Below are 15,522 nucleotides of genomic sequence, written 5' to 3' on the forward strand. Positions count from 1 at the left end.
TCCAGCTTGGCTGTCAATTATCTAGTGGAAGCTCCAGTCCCGAGGCCACTGTGCATCTGGTTAATATTTTAAGGGAAGTCAGAAACAGTAGAAAGAATAAAATCAATGCGGATGTAAACTTCCCAGAACTGTGAAGGCCACTATATTTTTTTTTCCCTGAGCCTGGCCTTCAAACTTCTCTGCACCGAGTAAAAGTCAGCCCATACACAATTTTACAGCACGTTCATCTCCACGGACGTCACAACTCGTATACGGAACAAAGAATCCCCCGCCAGAGGAAAGTAAATGAATTTTGGGTCTACTAGAGCAGGAGGCTATTACAAATAAAATAGAACCCAGGCCCTACTGATTTTGCACTTGACAGCTAGTTGGGCGTCACGATAACCCAATTTTAACAAATCTTAATCTTGGCGTCAGCTTTTTTTTAAAAAAAATTCAAAGCAGAAGGTCATTTAATTCCCTCTTTGAATCAGCTTGTGAATACTTTGCGGAAGAAAAATAGGTACACGTTGTGCAGAGGTCTCTTATAAAAAGCGGAATTATTATTTTTCTTTTTTCTTCTTTTAAGTTTCAAGTTTTATTGGATTTATATGCCGCCCCTCTCCGAAAACTCAGGGCGGCTAACAACAATCATGAACAATATACAATAAAATCCAATACTAAAAGCAAATTAAAACCCCTTAATATATAAAAACCAAACATACATACAAACATACCATGTATACAGTTGTAACGGCCTAGGGGGAGAAAAAAGTCTTAATTCCCCCATGCCTGGCGGCAGAGGCGGGTTTTAAGTAGCTTACGAAAGGCAAGGAGGGTGGGGGCAATTCTAATCTCTGGGGGGAGTTGGTTCCAGAGGGCCGGGGCCGCCACAGAGAAGGCTCTTCTCCTGGGTCCCGCCAAGTGGCATTGTTTAGTTGACAGGACCCGGAGAAGACCCACTCTGTGGGACCTAACTGGCCGCTGGGATTCGTGCGGCAGAAGACGGTCCCTGAGATAATCTGGTCCGGTGCCATGAAGGGCTTTATAGGTCATAACCAACACTTTGAATTGTGACCAGAAACTGATCGGCAACCAATGCAGACTGCGGAGAGTTGGTGTGACATGGGCATATTTAGGGAAGCCCATGATTGCTCTCGCAGCTGCATTCTGCATGATCTGAAGTTTCCGAACACTTTTCAAAGGTAGCCCCATGTAGAGAGCGTTGCAGTAGTCGAGCCTCGAGGTGATGAGGGCATGAGTGACTGTGAGCAGTGACTCCCGGTCCAGATTCTTTGTTTGTCTCCTAACGCAGAAGCAATTGTTTAAAGAGCAATTTCCTCCTCGGATGCTGTTTTTAACCAGCAATTCCCCCCTCTACTCACGACAGATGGATTTTACATAATGCATGGGACGCTTTGCTTTATTAGAGGAGTGGATGGCAAATTGTGGAGGGGGTATGAAAATTAAAGATTAATTATGCTCCGGTCTCGTGTCCATTGTTCGGAACAAGTAAATAAAGCTGTTTAGGATTAAAATGTGTTTCCCGTCTATTCTGCCGGGCTCTCTGATAGGAGCCTCCTGAAAATTCAAGGGTACAAATTTCAGACACACACACATTTGAAAATTCAAAACAATGTTCTTTATCCCAAAATTAAAAATAAACTAAGCACTCTTTTTGTATTGCAAAGAGCACTCATCCCAAAACAACCGGGTAGTCTGTACAATTTTCCTTAAGCAGTCATTAAGTACTTAGCTAGCAGCTGTGAAGAAACTTCACACCCCTTCTTCTTCCAACGAAGTGAGACACACACGTTGCTCTGCTTTGGTTTCTAAGGCGTGAAAAAACAACAAAGTCCAGCAACACAAGATTCCTGACGAACTGCGATCAGATATTCTTCCACAATGGCCAAACTCACATGCTGCTATTTATAGCAGCAGCCCTAATTACTGGAGCCCCACCCAAACACAGGTGGCCTCACTTATTTCCTGTAATATGTTCTTACTTGGTCTCTTCTACGCATAATTCTGTGCATGCATGGATACAAAACGTCATCATCTGAATCAATGGAAGATAAGGGAGATTGACTGCCTGGGCTGTGTGCCAAGCCTTCCTCTGCCGAGTCACTCCCACCTTCTTCTTCGTCCGAGGAAACTAAACTCTGAACTGATTCTGTCGGCACTAACACAGGCCTGTGACATGTTGAAGTTTCCTACTGCATCCACCTCCCCATTCCGTGAGGCAGGAGCTGGGCCAGAGCCAACCACAACACTGTCCCTCTTCCTACAACGGGTTTGGAATGGAAGGAGAGTTTTTCATTTTTAAATAGAAAGCAAGGCATCAAAGTTTAATAATAATAGTGAAGAAAGGAATTCTTTATTTAACAGTTTTCCCAAGGATTCTGTAGCCAGTTTCGGAGGAAAGACAAATGAGAATTCAAATGTTCTTTCCAGATTAACTCCGTTTAGTGATTTATGTACCAGATGTGGTTAAAAAAAAAAAGTCAAGATGGCAGAAAAATTAAATTAAATTGAATAGTGCAAGTTGAATTCGGCAAATTTGACCACAGCAAAGTGTCGTAGATACTTTGAGAAGATCTGAGAAGATGCCCCTTGGCCAGAAGGTCCATTGTCTCCTTCAAAAGGCCAAATATGAAGCCTGGACATGGAACGGTCCTATATAAAGGTGATGGGATTTAAAGAAACACCTACTACTGTGGCTCTATGGGTGTGTCTTGGTGGGCGTGGCATGGCTTGGTGGGCGTGACAGGGAAAGGAGACTGCAAAATCCCCATTCCTTCCCCACTCCAGGGGAAGGATACTGCAAAATCCCCATTCCTTCCCCACTCCAGGGGAAGGATACTGCAAAATCCCCATTCCTTCCCCACTCCAGGGGAAGGATACTGCAAAATCCCCATTCCTTCCCCACTCTGGGGGAAGGATACTGCAAAATCCCCATTCCTTCCCCACTCCAGGGGAAGGATACTGCAAAATCCCCATTCCTTCCCACTCCAGGGAAAGGATACTGCAAAATCCTCATTCCTTCCCCACTCCAGGGGAAGGATACTGCAAAATCCCCATTCCTTCCCCACTCCAGGGGAAGGATACTGCAAAATCCCCATTCCTTCCCCACTCCAGGGGAAGGATACTGCAAAATCCCCATTCCTTCCCCACTCCAGGGGAAGGATACTGCAAAATCCACATTCCTTCCCCACTCCAGGGGAAGGATACTGCAAAATCCCCATTCGTTCCCCACTCCAGGGGAAGGATACTGCAAAATCCCCATTCCTTCCTCACTCCAGGGGAAGGATACTGCAAAATCCCCATTCCTTCCCCACTCGGGGGAAGGATACTGCAAAATCCCCATTCCCTCCCCACTCCAGAGGGAAGGATACTGCAAAATTTCCATTCCTTCCCCACTCGGGGGAAGGATACTGCAAAATCCCCATTCTCACTCCACTCCAGGGAAAGGATACTGCAAAAATTTCCATTCCTTCCCCACTCGGGGAAGGATATTGCAAAATCCCCATTCCCTCCCCACTCCAGAGGAAGGATACTGCAAAATCCCATTCCTTCCCCACTCCAGGGGAAGGATACTGCAAAATCCCCATTCCTTCCCCACTCCAGGGGAAGGATACTGCAAAATCCCCATTCCTTCCCCACTCCAGGGGAAGGATACTGCAAAATCCCCATTCCTTCCCCACTCCAGAGGAAGGATACTGCAAAATCCCCATTCCCTCCCCACTCCAGGGGAAGGATACTGCAAAATCCCCATTCCCTCCCCACTCTAGGGGAAGGATACTGTAAAATCCCCATTCCTCCCCACTCCAGGGGAAGGATACTGCAAAATCCCCATTCCCTCCCCACTCCAGGGGAAGGATACTGTAAAATCCCCATTCCTTCCCCACTCTAGGGGAAGGATACTGCAGAATTCCCATTCTCACTCCACTCCAGGGGAAGGATTCTGCAAAATCCCCATTCCCTCCCCAGTCCAGGGGAAGGATACTGTAAAATCCCCATTCCTTCCCCACTCTAGGGGAAGGATACTGCAGAATTCCCATTCTCACTCCACTCCAGGAGAAGAATACTGCAAAATCCCCACTTCAGGGGAAGGATACTGAAAAATCCCCATTCCTTCCCCACTGCAGGGGAAGCAAGAATCTGGGAGTTCATAAACCTTTCAGCATGCCTGAAAGCCAATTTTCAAGGTAGGCCAGAAGCATTTTACACTAGATTGGACTTTTCATAAACATTTCTCCCCATCCCACCCCGAAATATCATCGTTTACCAATTCAATGCATGAAGGAAAAGGATATTGGGCTAAAGAATCGGGGAGATGCTCAAACAATTGTTTCTCTCGTTTTCATGATGGAAATTGTCTCATGATTACAACACTCCTTTGCATCTCCTATAAATTATTTAAAACTAAGCCGAGCAATCAAAATTTTCCCACCGTCTAAATTATTCAGGGCATAAATGTTTCCTGTTGAATGCTTTCAGGCTCATATCCAGAGCGAGTAAAGTTAGCTTTTAGGCAGAGGCTAGAAATTATACATGAAACATCTGTCATTATTTTGTGAGAGATGATGGAGAGGAATGAAAAAAAAAGCAGTTGTCTGGGTTACATAGCATCCAAACTTAAATCAGAGGCCTTGGAACGTCCTCAAAGTTCCACTTTATCAGTGTGAAACTCAAATCTGACGCTCATAGTTCCCTCTAAGCTGAGCAGTGAGCAATCGCTCACTTAAAAATCATCATCAACTCAGAGTTTTCCAAACCTGCCCAGAAGCCGAGAGGGAAAGAGTGAGAGGGAAGGAGAGAGAGAGGAAGAGAGGAAGAAAGAGAAACAGATAGAAAAAAGAGAGGAAGGAAAAGAGAAAGAAAAAGAATGGGAGTAAGGAAGAGAGGAAGAAAATCAAAATCTAGTTTGAAACTAGCTCAACTATTTAAGCACGAATCCCAGCGGCCAGTTAGGTCCCACAGAGTGGGTCTTCTCCGGGTCCCGTCAACGAAACAATGCCACTTGGCGGGACCCAGGAGAAGAGCCTTCTCTGTGGCGGCCCCGGCCCTCTGGAACCAACTCCCCCCAGAGATTAGAATTGCCCCTACCCTCCTTGCCTTTCATAAGCTACTCAAAACCCACCTCTGCCGCCAGGCATGGGGGAATTAAGACTTCTTCTCCCCCTAGGCTGATACAACTGTATGTATGGTATGTTTGTACGTATGTTGGTTTTATACATTAGGGGGTTTTAAGTTAGTTTTTAGTATTGGATTTTTACTGTATATTGTTTATGACTGTTGTTAGCCGCCCCGAGTTTTCGGAGAGGGGCGGCATATAAATCCAATAAATGAAATGAAATGAAATGAATGAAGTGGCATTTTGATATTGATAGAGTTGCCCTATTATGAGCTCACTGTTATAGACACACAGTACAGTATTTTATTTTGAAATTCTCTGAGGCAAAACAGGGTGGGTTTTTTATTTATTTATTTGTTTGTTTGTTTGTTTGTTTATTTGTTTGTTTATTTGTTTGTTTGTTTATTATTTCTGTGCCGCCCAGTCCCAAAGGGACTGCTGCTCAGACACTATACTTTTCCACCCACCCACCCACCCAAAAAATTACAGGGAACACTGCTGACGCTTCCAAAGTTTTCCACCCAGTTGAAAGTTTATACCCTTTGTCCCACACCCCCAAACTTGTCACATTACCAACTCAGATTGCGCCAGCATTGATGATTATATGAAAAATATGTATAAGTAAAATTAATGAAATGGTTATGACCTATAAAGCCCTTCATGGCACCGGGCCAGATTATCTCAGGGACCGCCTTCTGCCGCACGAATCCCAGCGACCAGTTAGGTCCCACAGAGTGGGTCTTCTCCGGGTCCCGTCAACTAAACAATGTCGTTTGGCGGGGCCCAGGGGAAGAGCCTTCTCTGCGGCGGCCCCGGCCCTCTGGAACCCACTCCCCCCAGAGATTAGAATTGCCCCCACCCTCCTTGCCTTTCGTAAGCTCCTCAAAACTCACCTCTGCCGTCAGGCATGGGGGAATTGAGATACTCTTTCCCCCTAGGCTTCTACAATTTATGCATGGTATGTCTGTATGTATGATTGGTTTTATAGCAAGGTTTTTTAGCTGTTTTAGTATTGGATTTTCACATTCTGTTTTTATCACTGTTGTTAGCCGCCCCGAGTCCACGGAGAGGGGGGGCATACAAATCCAATAAATTAAATAAATAAGTAAGTAAGTAAGTAAGTAAGTAAGTAAACAAACAAACAAACAAACAAACAAACAAACAAATAAATAAATAAATGAATAAAATAAATAAGTAAATAAGTAAATAAATAAATAAATAAATAAATAAGTAAATAAATAAATAAATGAATGAATGAATGAATGAATAAATAAATAAATAAATAAATAATAAATAAATAAATAAGTAAGTAAATAAGTAAATAAGTAAATAAGTAAATAAGTAAATAAATAAGTAAATAAGTAAATAATAAATAAATAAGTAAATAAGTAAATAAGTAAATAAGTAAATAAGTAAATAAGTAAGCAAGTAAGTAAGTAAGTAAGTAAGTAAGTAAGTAAGTAAATAAGTAAATAAGTAAATAAGTAAATAAGTAAATAAGTAAATAAATAAATAATAAGTAAGTAAGTAAGTAAATAAGTAAATAAGTAAATAAGCAAATAAATAAATAAATAAATAATAAATAAGTAAGTAAGTAAGTAAATAAATAAGTAAGTAAGTAAGTAAGTAAGTAAATAAACAAACAAACAAACAAACAAACAAATATGAATTTGATAAGTATTATGAAAGTATGGAATATAAAAATAGGGATGGTTTTAAAAATTGATAAAAAATGAAAGTAATAGTCAGGAGATGTTTTAAATTTCTTGTTCTTTCTTCTCCTTTTTGTATTACAGTATTTTTTTTTGAGTATAAGATGCACCTTTTTCCTCCCTAAAAGAGGCTGAAAATTCAGGTGGTTCTTATACTCTGAATGTACCTTTTTTTTAAAGCTTTTTTTCCCCCAGCCCTAACTAGGTGCCAATGATCTTCCCAGCTCTTACCTTGCAGGTTCTTTCATTGTTACTCTTTGCGTAGAAAGTTTTCCAAGCCCTAAGTCTTTCCAGGGTTTTTTTCATTGCTCTAACTTGCTCCAAATGCTTCTTTCCAGCTCTAACCAGATGCTAACAATGTTCCCAGCTCTTACCCACTTGCAAGCTCTTTCATTGTTACTCTCTGTCAAGAATGTTTTCCAAACCCTGTCTTTGTAGTTTTTTTAATTGCTCTACTTGCTCCGAATGTTTCTTTCCAGCTCTAACCAGATGCTAACAATGTTCCCAGCTCTTACCCACTTGCAAGCTCTTTCATTGTTACTCTCTGTCAAGAATGTTTTCCAAACCCTGTCTTTGTAGTTTTTTTAATTGCTCTACTTGCTCCAAATGTTTCTTTCCAGCTCTAACCAGATGCTAACAATGTTCCCAGCTCTTACCCACTTGCAAGCTCTTTCATTGTTACTCTCTGTCAAGAATGTTTTCCAAACCCTGTCTTTGTAGTTTTTTTAATTGCTCTAACTTGCTCCAAATGTTTCTTTCCAGCCCTAATCAGGTGCTAACAATGTTCCCAGCTCTTACCCACTTGCAAGTTCTTTCATTGTTACTCTCTGTCAAGAATGTTTTCCAAACCCTGTCTTTGTAGTTTTTTTAATTGCTCTAACTTGCTCCAAATGTTTCTTTCCAGCCCTAATCAGGTGCTAACGATGTTCCCAGCTCTTACCCACTTGCAAGTTCTTTCATTGTTACTCTCTGTCGAGAATGTTTTCCAAACCTTTTCTTTGTAGTTTTTTAAATTGCTCTACTTGCTCCGAATGTTTCTTTCCAGCTCTAACCAGATGCTAACAATGTTCCCAGCTCTTACCGGCTTGCAAGCTCTTTCATTGTCACTCTCTCTCTCAATAAGGTTTTTTTAAGCCCTAACCGGGAGATAAAATAATGTGCTGAAGCTGACCAGACTAAAGACACTAGCCAGATGAATACCTGGTAAGCAGATTCTTTTCCCTATTTTCCTCCCCAAAAACCAAGGTACGTCTTATACTCCAGTGTGTCTTATACTCCCAAAAATAGAGTAACTGTAAACGGCTCCAAACTCGACTGCAGAAAATACGACATCAGCAACAGAGTGAACGATGCCTGGAATGCACGGCCTGACTCTGTGGTTTCTTCCCCCAAATCCCCATAACTTTAATCTTAGATTGTCTACAATCGACCTCACCCCATTCCTAAGAGGTCTGTAAGAGGCGTGCATAATAGCACTACTGTGCCTACCGTCCCTGTCCTCCTGCCCGATTGTCCTTTTTTATCGTTACTTTTCAGTTATGTTATGTTTATACAAATTGCTACTAACCTATACCTGTTTGACAAATAAATAAATAGATAATAAAATAAAATTAATATTATTATTATTATTTATTGGATTTGTATGCCGCCCCTCTCCGCAGACAAAATAAAATAAAATAAAATAAAATAAAATATAAATGAAATGAAATGAAATGAAATAAAATAAAATAAAATAAAATAAAATAATAAAATAAAATAAAATAAAATAAAATAAAATAAAATAAAATAAAAAGTACTCATCTCTATCAAATGGAGTTTGCGGTTTTATTTCCTGGACTTTGAATGCAAGCACACCTGACAATCTCTTTTTCACATTCATTGCAAAACTCAGCTCATTCTGAGCCTTCGTTTTATCTGATCTTACAAATTTGGTCTTTTCTCGTGACATTCTGCTTTGGATCTCTGTCCCTTTTTCCATTTTTTGGAAACCTGGCATCTCGTTTTAGAAAAGAGCTCTTGGTGCCCCCACGATGGTTTTAGCAAGTGCCTCTATTTCACGTGTTTTGACCTTGATTCCCTTTTTTTTCAGAACATCTTCTGAATGTACCATATTTTCGGACTAGAAGATGCACCGGTGTATAAGACACACCAAGATTTCAAAGAGGTACGTACAGTGGTACATCTACTTATGAACTTAATTCATTCCGTGACCAGGTTCTTAAGTAGAAACGTTTGTAACAAGAAGCAACTTTTCCCATAGGAATCAATGTAAAAGCAAATAATGCATGTGATTAAGGAAACCACAGGGAGGGTGGAGGCCCTGTTTTCTCCCAGGAGATTCCTAGAGAGGACCTACAGAAGGTTCTTCCTGCCTTTTCCGGCCCTGTTTCCTCCCAGGAGATTCCTAGAGAGGCCCCATAGAGCCTTCCCCCTGCCTTTTCTGGCCCTGTTTCCTCCCAGGAGATTCCTAGAGAGGACCTACAGAAGGTTCTTCCTGCCTTTTCCAGCCCTGTTTCCTCCCAGGAGATTCCTAGAGAGGCCCCACAGAGGCTTCTCTTTGCCTTTTCCGGCCCTGTTTCCTCCCAGGAGATTCCTAGAGAAGCCCCACAGAGCCTTCCCCCTGCCTTTTCTGGCCCTGTTTCCTCCCAGGAGATTCCTAGAGAGGCTCCATGGAGGCTTCTCCCTGCCTTTTCTGGTTACAGTTTCAGAGGCTCGGGTTTGTAAGTGGAAAATGGTTCTTGAGAAGAGGCAAAAAAATCTTGAACACCCATTTTTTATATAGAAAAGTGTGTAAGTGGAGGCATTCTTAGGTAGAGGTACTACTGTACCTCTATTTCATGTGTTTTGACCTTGATTCCCTCCATTTTTCAGAACGTCTTCTGAATTCATCATATTCTTCGGACTATAAGATGCACTGGTGTATAAGACACACCAAGATTTCAAAGAGGCAAGTATGTCCATGTGTGGGAGCAAAAAAATCGGTGAAAATCACAGAAATCTCACTCCCGCACGGATCCTCGCGCAAGATTTCACTTCCGGAGTGAATAAAATTACAAATAGTGACAGGAAATTAACCAAGGAAGCAGCACTATTGATAAAAAATGGCGAGGTAAAAGAATATGAAGAAATTAAAATTGCAGCAATAGAAAGTGCCCAAGCAACTATAGTGCTTGGGTGGAAAGATGCTAATAAATGGACGATAAAAAATTGGTGCAGGTACATGGTAGATCACATTCACTACGAAATTATGGAAATTAGATTACATAATTATAATGAAGAGAAATTAGTAGCAACAATGAGGCGGTGGGAAAAGGTTAAAAATCATATATTAATATTAGTAAGCGATGCAAATGTAAGAAATAAAATTCAATCACTCTATAAAGAATGAGCAATGTAACCTGGAGCTGAGATAAATGAAAGATATAGAATTGAATCTTCCCTGGTGGAGGGACATATGATTTTGTTTGTTTGGTGATGGTACACACATTTATGTTTTGAATTTATGTTTTATCTTTCTGTTAAAATTTAAAAAAATTAATAAAATTTATTTAAAATTGAACGGGTCCAAAGACGGGCTACAAGAATGGTGGAAGGTCTTAAGCATAAAACGTATCAGGAAAGACTTAATGAACTCAATCTGTATAGTCTGGAGCAGTGATTTTCAACCTTTTTTGAGCCATGGCACATTTTTTACATTTACAACACCCTGGGGCACATTGGGGGGGGGGCTAAAAAAAGTTTGGACAAATTTTTTTTCTCTCTCTTCCTCCCTTTTGCTCTATTTCTCTCTCCCTCCCTCTTTCTCTCCCTTCTTCTTTTTTCTCTCTCTCCATCCCTCTTTCTTCTCTCTTCCTTCCTTCCTCTCTTTTTTTGCTCTCTTTCTCCCTCCCTCTCTCTCTTTCTTTCTTTCTCTTTCTTTCTCTATCTTTCTCTCTCTCTTGCTTTCTCTCTCTCTTGTTCTCTTTCTCTCTCTTGCTTTCTCTCTCTCTTTTTCTTTCTTTCTCTCTCATTTTCTTTTTCTCTCTCTCTCTTTCTTTCTTTTTCTCTCTCTATTTCTCTCTCCTCTTGCTTTCTTTCTCTCTCTCCCTCTTGCTTTCTTTCTTTCTTTCTTTCTCTCTCTGTGTGTGTTTTCTTTCTGTCTCTCTCATTCTTTCTCTCTCTCTCTCTCTTTCTTTCTTTCTCTCTTGTTTTCTTTCTCTCTCTGAGCTTCGCGGCACACCTGACCATGTCTCACGGCACACTAGTGTGCCGCGGCACACTGGTTGAAAAACACTGGTCTGGAGGACAGAAGGAAAAGGGGGAACATGATCGAAACATTTAAATATGTTAAAGGGTTAAATAAGGTCCAGGAGGGAAGTGTTTTTAATAGGAAAGTGAACACAAGAACAAGGGGGCACAATCTGAAGTTAGTTGGGGGAAAGATCAAAAGCAACGTGAGAAAATATTATTTGATTGAAAGAGTAGATGCTTGGAACAAACTTCCAGCAGATGTGGTAGATAAATCCACAGTAACTGAATTTAAACATGCCTGGGATAAACATATATCCATCCTAAGATAAAATACAGAAAATAGGATAAGGGCAGACTAGATGGACCATGAGGTCTTTTTCTGCCGTCAGACTTCTATGTTTCTATGTTTCTAAAAAAAAAAAAAGATTTCACTTCCGGCGCATGCGCAGAAGCTTAATCTTGCGCCGATTCACATGGTCAGCTACAGCAGATGAAAACGAAGGGAGACTAATATAGATCCCTTTCGAGCTGTTTTGCTCTCATCAGCTAGCCATACCCTTAAATACATATTAAATACATTAAATACATATTTATTTCACAAATGATTCAACTGGATAAACGTGGTGACTTTTAATTAAAAAACAAAAAAACAAAGTAGAGCATCCCAAACGGCTCTGTCGACATAACAAAATGAGGTTGTGCGTGTGGGTTTGGGTTGTGCGTGGAGCGAGTTGCGCACGGCCCTCCTCAGCTCGCGCAATTCTGGCAATGCTGCAAGCCGTTCTCGTTGCATGCGGTGCACCGGAGGGCTTTGAAGGAGTCTGTAAAACGGTTCCGGAACATGGACATCTTGCTCCCATGGCACATCAAGCACGGAAGGAAACCGAAGCCCCCACAGGAGAGGCACTCGTGGGGGTGTTGAACTCTCTACGGAAAGGGAGAGGGGGGGAAAGAACAACAGCATCTATTAGTGGTGTTAGACTCAGGATCCTCACCCCTAGCAACTTTGCACACACCCACAAACCCCAAAAGTGGTGCAGTCCTTCGCAGTCTCTGAGCTTGGTTGTTTGCCTGCAGATATTTCAATAACGATAGCTGACATCATTAAGGGTAGAAGGGAATGAGATTTGTGGTGGTAGTGGAGGAGGAGGAGGAGGAGGAGGAGGAGGAGAGGATGAAGAAGAAGAGGAGGAGGTGAAGGAGGAGGAGGAAAAAGAAAAGGATGAGAAGGAAGAAGAAGAAGAGGAGAGGGAAGAACAAGAGGAGGAGGAGGAGGAGAGGAAGAGGATGAAGAAGAAGAAGAAGAAGAGGAGGAGGAGCAGGAGGAAGAAGAAGAAGAGGAGGAGGAGGTGGTGGAGGAGGAGGAGGAGGAAAAAGAAAAGGATGAGAAGGAAGAAGAATAAGAGGAGAGGGAAGAACAAGAGGAGGAGGAGGAGAGGAAGAGGATGAAGAAGAAGAAGAGGAGGAGGAGGAGCAGGAGGAAGAAGAAGAAGAGGAGGAGGAGCTGGTGGAGGAGGAGGAGGAAAAAGAAAAGGATGAGAAGGAAGAAGAATAAGAGGAGGAGGAAGAAGAGGAAGAAGAGGAAGAAAAAGAGGAGACGGAGAAGGAAGAAGGAGGAGGAGAGGGAGAAGAAGAGGAGGAGAAGAAGAAGAAGGAAGGAAGGAAGAAGAAGAAGGAAGAAAGGAAGGAAGAAGAGGAAGGAAGGAAGAAGAGGAAGGAAGGAAGAAGATGGGAAAGAAGAAGAAGAAGAAGAAGAAGAAGAAGAAGAAGAAGAAGAAGAAGAAGAAAAACAACAACAAGAAGAAGAAAAACAACAACAAGAAGAACAAGAACAAGAAGAACAAGAACAAGAAGAACAAGAAGAAGAGGAGGAGGAGGAGGAAGAGGAGGAGGAGGAGGACAACGACGACTGTGGACTCTTTGTGCTCTGAGTTTCATTACTCAGTAACATCATCCATGCTAGTAGGGAGTGCGATTTGTAGAGAGTAGGAGGGGGGAGGAGGAGGAAGAGGAGGACGAGGAGAATTGTTGGGTCCTTTGTACTCTCTGAGTTTGGTGGTTTTCTTGCAGACGTTTCATTACCAAACCAGGTAACTTCATCATTCGTCAAAGGGAATGGAGTTTCTTCTAATTTTATAATCTAGGGGTTTGCTTGGAATGTTCTTGATTGAGCTGTTTGTTTATAGGTTAGTTTGTTGTTCTACTGTTGATCTTGATGTTAATCTCTGCTTATCTGGGTCTTGGAGAGATGCACAGGTCTTTCTCTTTCCTTACTGACTTTTTGGCTGTCTCTTTCGAATAGCTTGCAAATGTTGTTTGCCTCTATGTGCCCGTCGATGGCTCGCTGGGCTTCCAAAAATTCTCTGGCATTTTCGGATTTAGCTTGATCTGGGATGCTCACAGCTTCCTAGTTAAAACCACGGTTAAATCTGGTTAACTAATGGTTAACTCCCTGAATTCTCTAACAGATCCCCAGGATAATGGGTCTACGTGAGCCTATATCCACAGGAGAATTCAATAGTCTATCATTTTAAGGCAAATAGTCTTAGCAATTAGAATGACAATGGTAAAAAAAAAATCTTTAAATACTTCAGTAAAGATTTGTCCGAAGAAACCAAGCGGGCCTTTTGTATATATTTGGATCGATATAATGACACACTCTTTGTTACAAGGAAATGTGAGGTTTTTATTTCATGTGGGGATTTTTGCTAAGCACCTTAATTACCTCAATTTTGGTTAAGAGGTCCTGCAGTTCTCCCGATTCATTCATTGACAAAATTTTCTCAGCGCCCTAGAAGGGAAAAAAAGGCAAAAACTTTTAGTTAGTGTCGGTGAGGCTACGTGTTCTGACCAATGGTGGGTTCTGTTGTGAATGGTCCATGTCCAGCTCAGCTGGTCACGGATTTTGAGGACCAGGAGACGGAGGCATCGCAGGCCAATGTTCTTGCCATCTGAATCTGACGGTGACAGTGAAGGAGAAATTGGAGACTGGGGAACCACCAGAGATTGTAGAACCCCCAGTTAAGATATTGTCTGAATCAGAGGATGATGGGGACTTGAGGACTCTCTCTTAGATGTGAGGGTTAGAAGAATGAGAGCCAGGCATGAATATCTCTCTGAAAGGGGGTCTAGGCATTGATTAGATATCTGGGACATTTAGCCACATCTTGTCAGTGTGTGTGTGTGTGTGTGTGTGTGTGTGTGTGTATAACAGGCTGAGGGGAGAAGAGGTGTGGCAAGCAATGTTGATCATGAAGACGGAGCTTCAAGAGACTGTTTCTGAGTCCATGGAATTTGGGTCCTGCTTTTACAGTGAGTAAAGTGAAAAATACCGGAGACAATTCATTAGTGAAGATTTATGCCTCTAGCTGGCTTGCATCCCAGAATGTTATCTATGTTCCATTGTTTTTTTTTTAAAGAAAAAATAATCTTTAATGAAGATAAATAGGGGAGGGGATACATAAAATAAAAGGACTGTGCAAATATTGATACAAATGTATATGGGTTTTGAGTATACAGTTATAAGTCAAAATACACACTTATATACTGCTCAAAAGAATAAAGGGAACACTTAAACAACAGAATATAACTGTAAATCAAGCTTCTGTGAAATCAAACTACTGCTCGAAAAAATAAAGGAAACACTCAAAGAACACATCCTAGATCTGAATGAATGAAATATTCTCATTGAATATTTTGTTCTGCACAAAGTTGAATGTGCTGACAACATGTGAAATTGATTGTCAATCGGTGTTGCTTCCTAAGTGGACAGTTTGATTTCACAGAAGTTTGATTTACTTGGAGTTATATTGTGTTCTTTAAGTGTTCCCTTTATTTTTTTGAGCAGTAGATATATATATATATATTTATATAAGGAGAGAAAGCTAAAGAGAAAGAGGGAAAAGGAAAGAAAAAGGAAGAGAAAAGAAAAAGAGGGTTAAAAAGGGAAGAAATAAAAAAAGAAAAGAAAGAAGAAAGGAAAGAAGAGGTAAATCCATATCTATAAATTTGTCAGATGTTATTATTATTATTATTATTATTATTATTATTATTATTATTATTATTATTATTAATTAAATTTGTATGCCGCCCCTCTCTGTAGACTCGGGGTGGCTCACAACAATAGTAGCAAAACAATATGTAATACAAATCTAATAATTAAAACTAAAAACCCATAATTTAAAAACATGCACACAACACACCATACATAAACAATATAGGCCTGGGGAAGTTATTTGCCATGAAGGGCTTTATAGGTCAAAACCAACACTTTGAATTGTGACCGGAAATTGATTGGCAACCAATGCAGACTGCGGAGTGTTGTAGATAGTGTCAACTTATGTATGTACCCTATTACTCTACAACTTTTAAGATCTTTACTACCAGTATGAATGAAAAGCTTGACTTAAGAGTTTAAATTTTTGTCGTTTTGAATTCGTTCATCCTTTTATCAGTGGTTCGTAA

General features: G+C 40.9%; 1 protein-coding gene across 1 annotated transcript in view; it reads right to left on the reverse strand.

Annotated features, from left to right (window-relative positions):
• Positions 1-11,805: 11,805 nt before the first annotated feature.
• The window catches only part of GRXCR1 (glutaredoxin and cysteine rich domain containing 1), a 28,456-nt gene continuing 24,739 nt past the window's right edge, over positions 11,806-15,522 (reverse strand). Inside the window, exons 3-4 of the mRNA XM_070756732.1 lie at positions 13,784-13,849; positions 11,806-11,985 (exon numbers count right to left, since the gene is read on the reverse strand). Of these exons, the coding sequence (XP_070612833.1) occupies positions 11,806-11,985; positions 13,784-13,849 (246 nt within the window). The remainder of the gene's footprint in view (positions 11,986-13,783; positions 13,850-15,522) is intronic.

Source organism: Erythrolamprus reginae, chromosome 7 (assembly GCF_031021105.1).
Source record: "Erythrolamprus reginae isolate rEryReg1 chromosome 7, rEryReg1.hap1, whole genome shotgun sequence".
Lineage (NCBI taxonomy): Eukaryota > Metazoa > Chordata > Lepidosauria > Squamata > Dipsadidae > Erythrolamprus > Erythrolamprus reginae.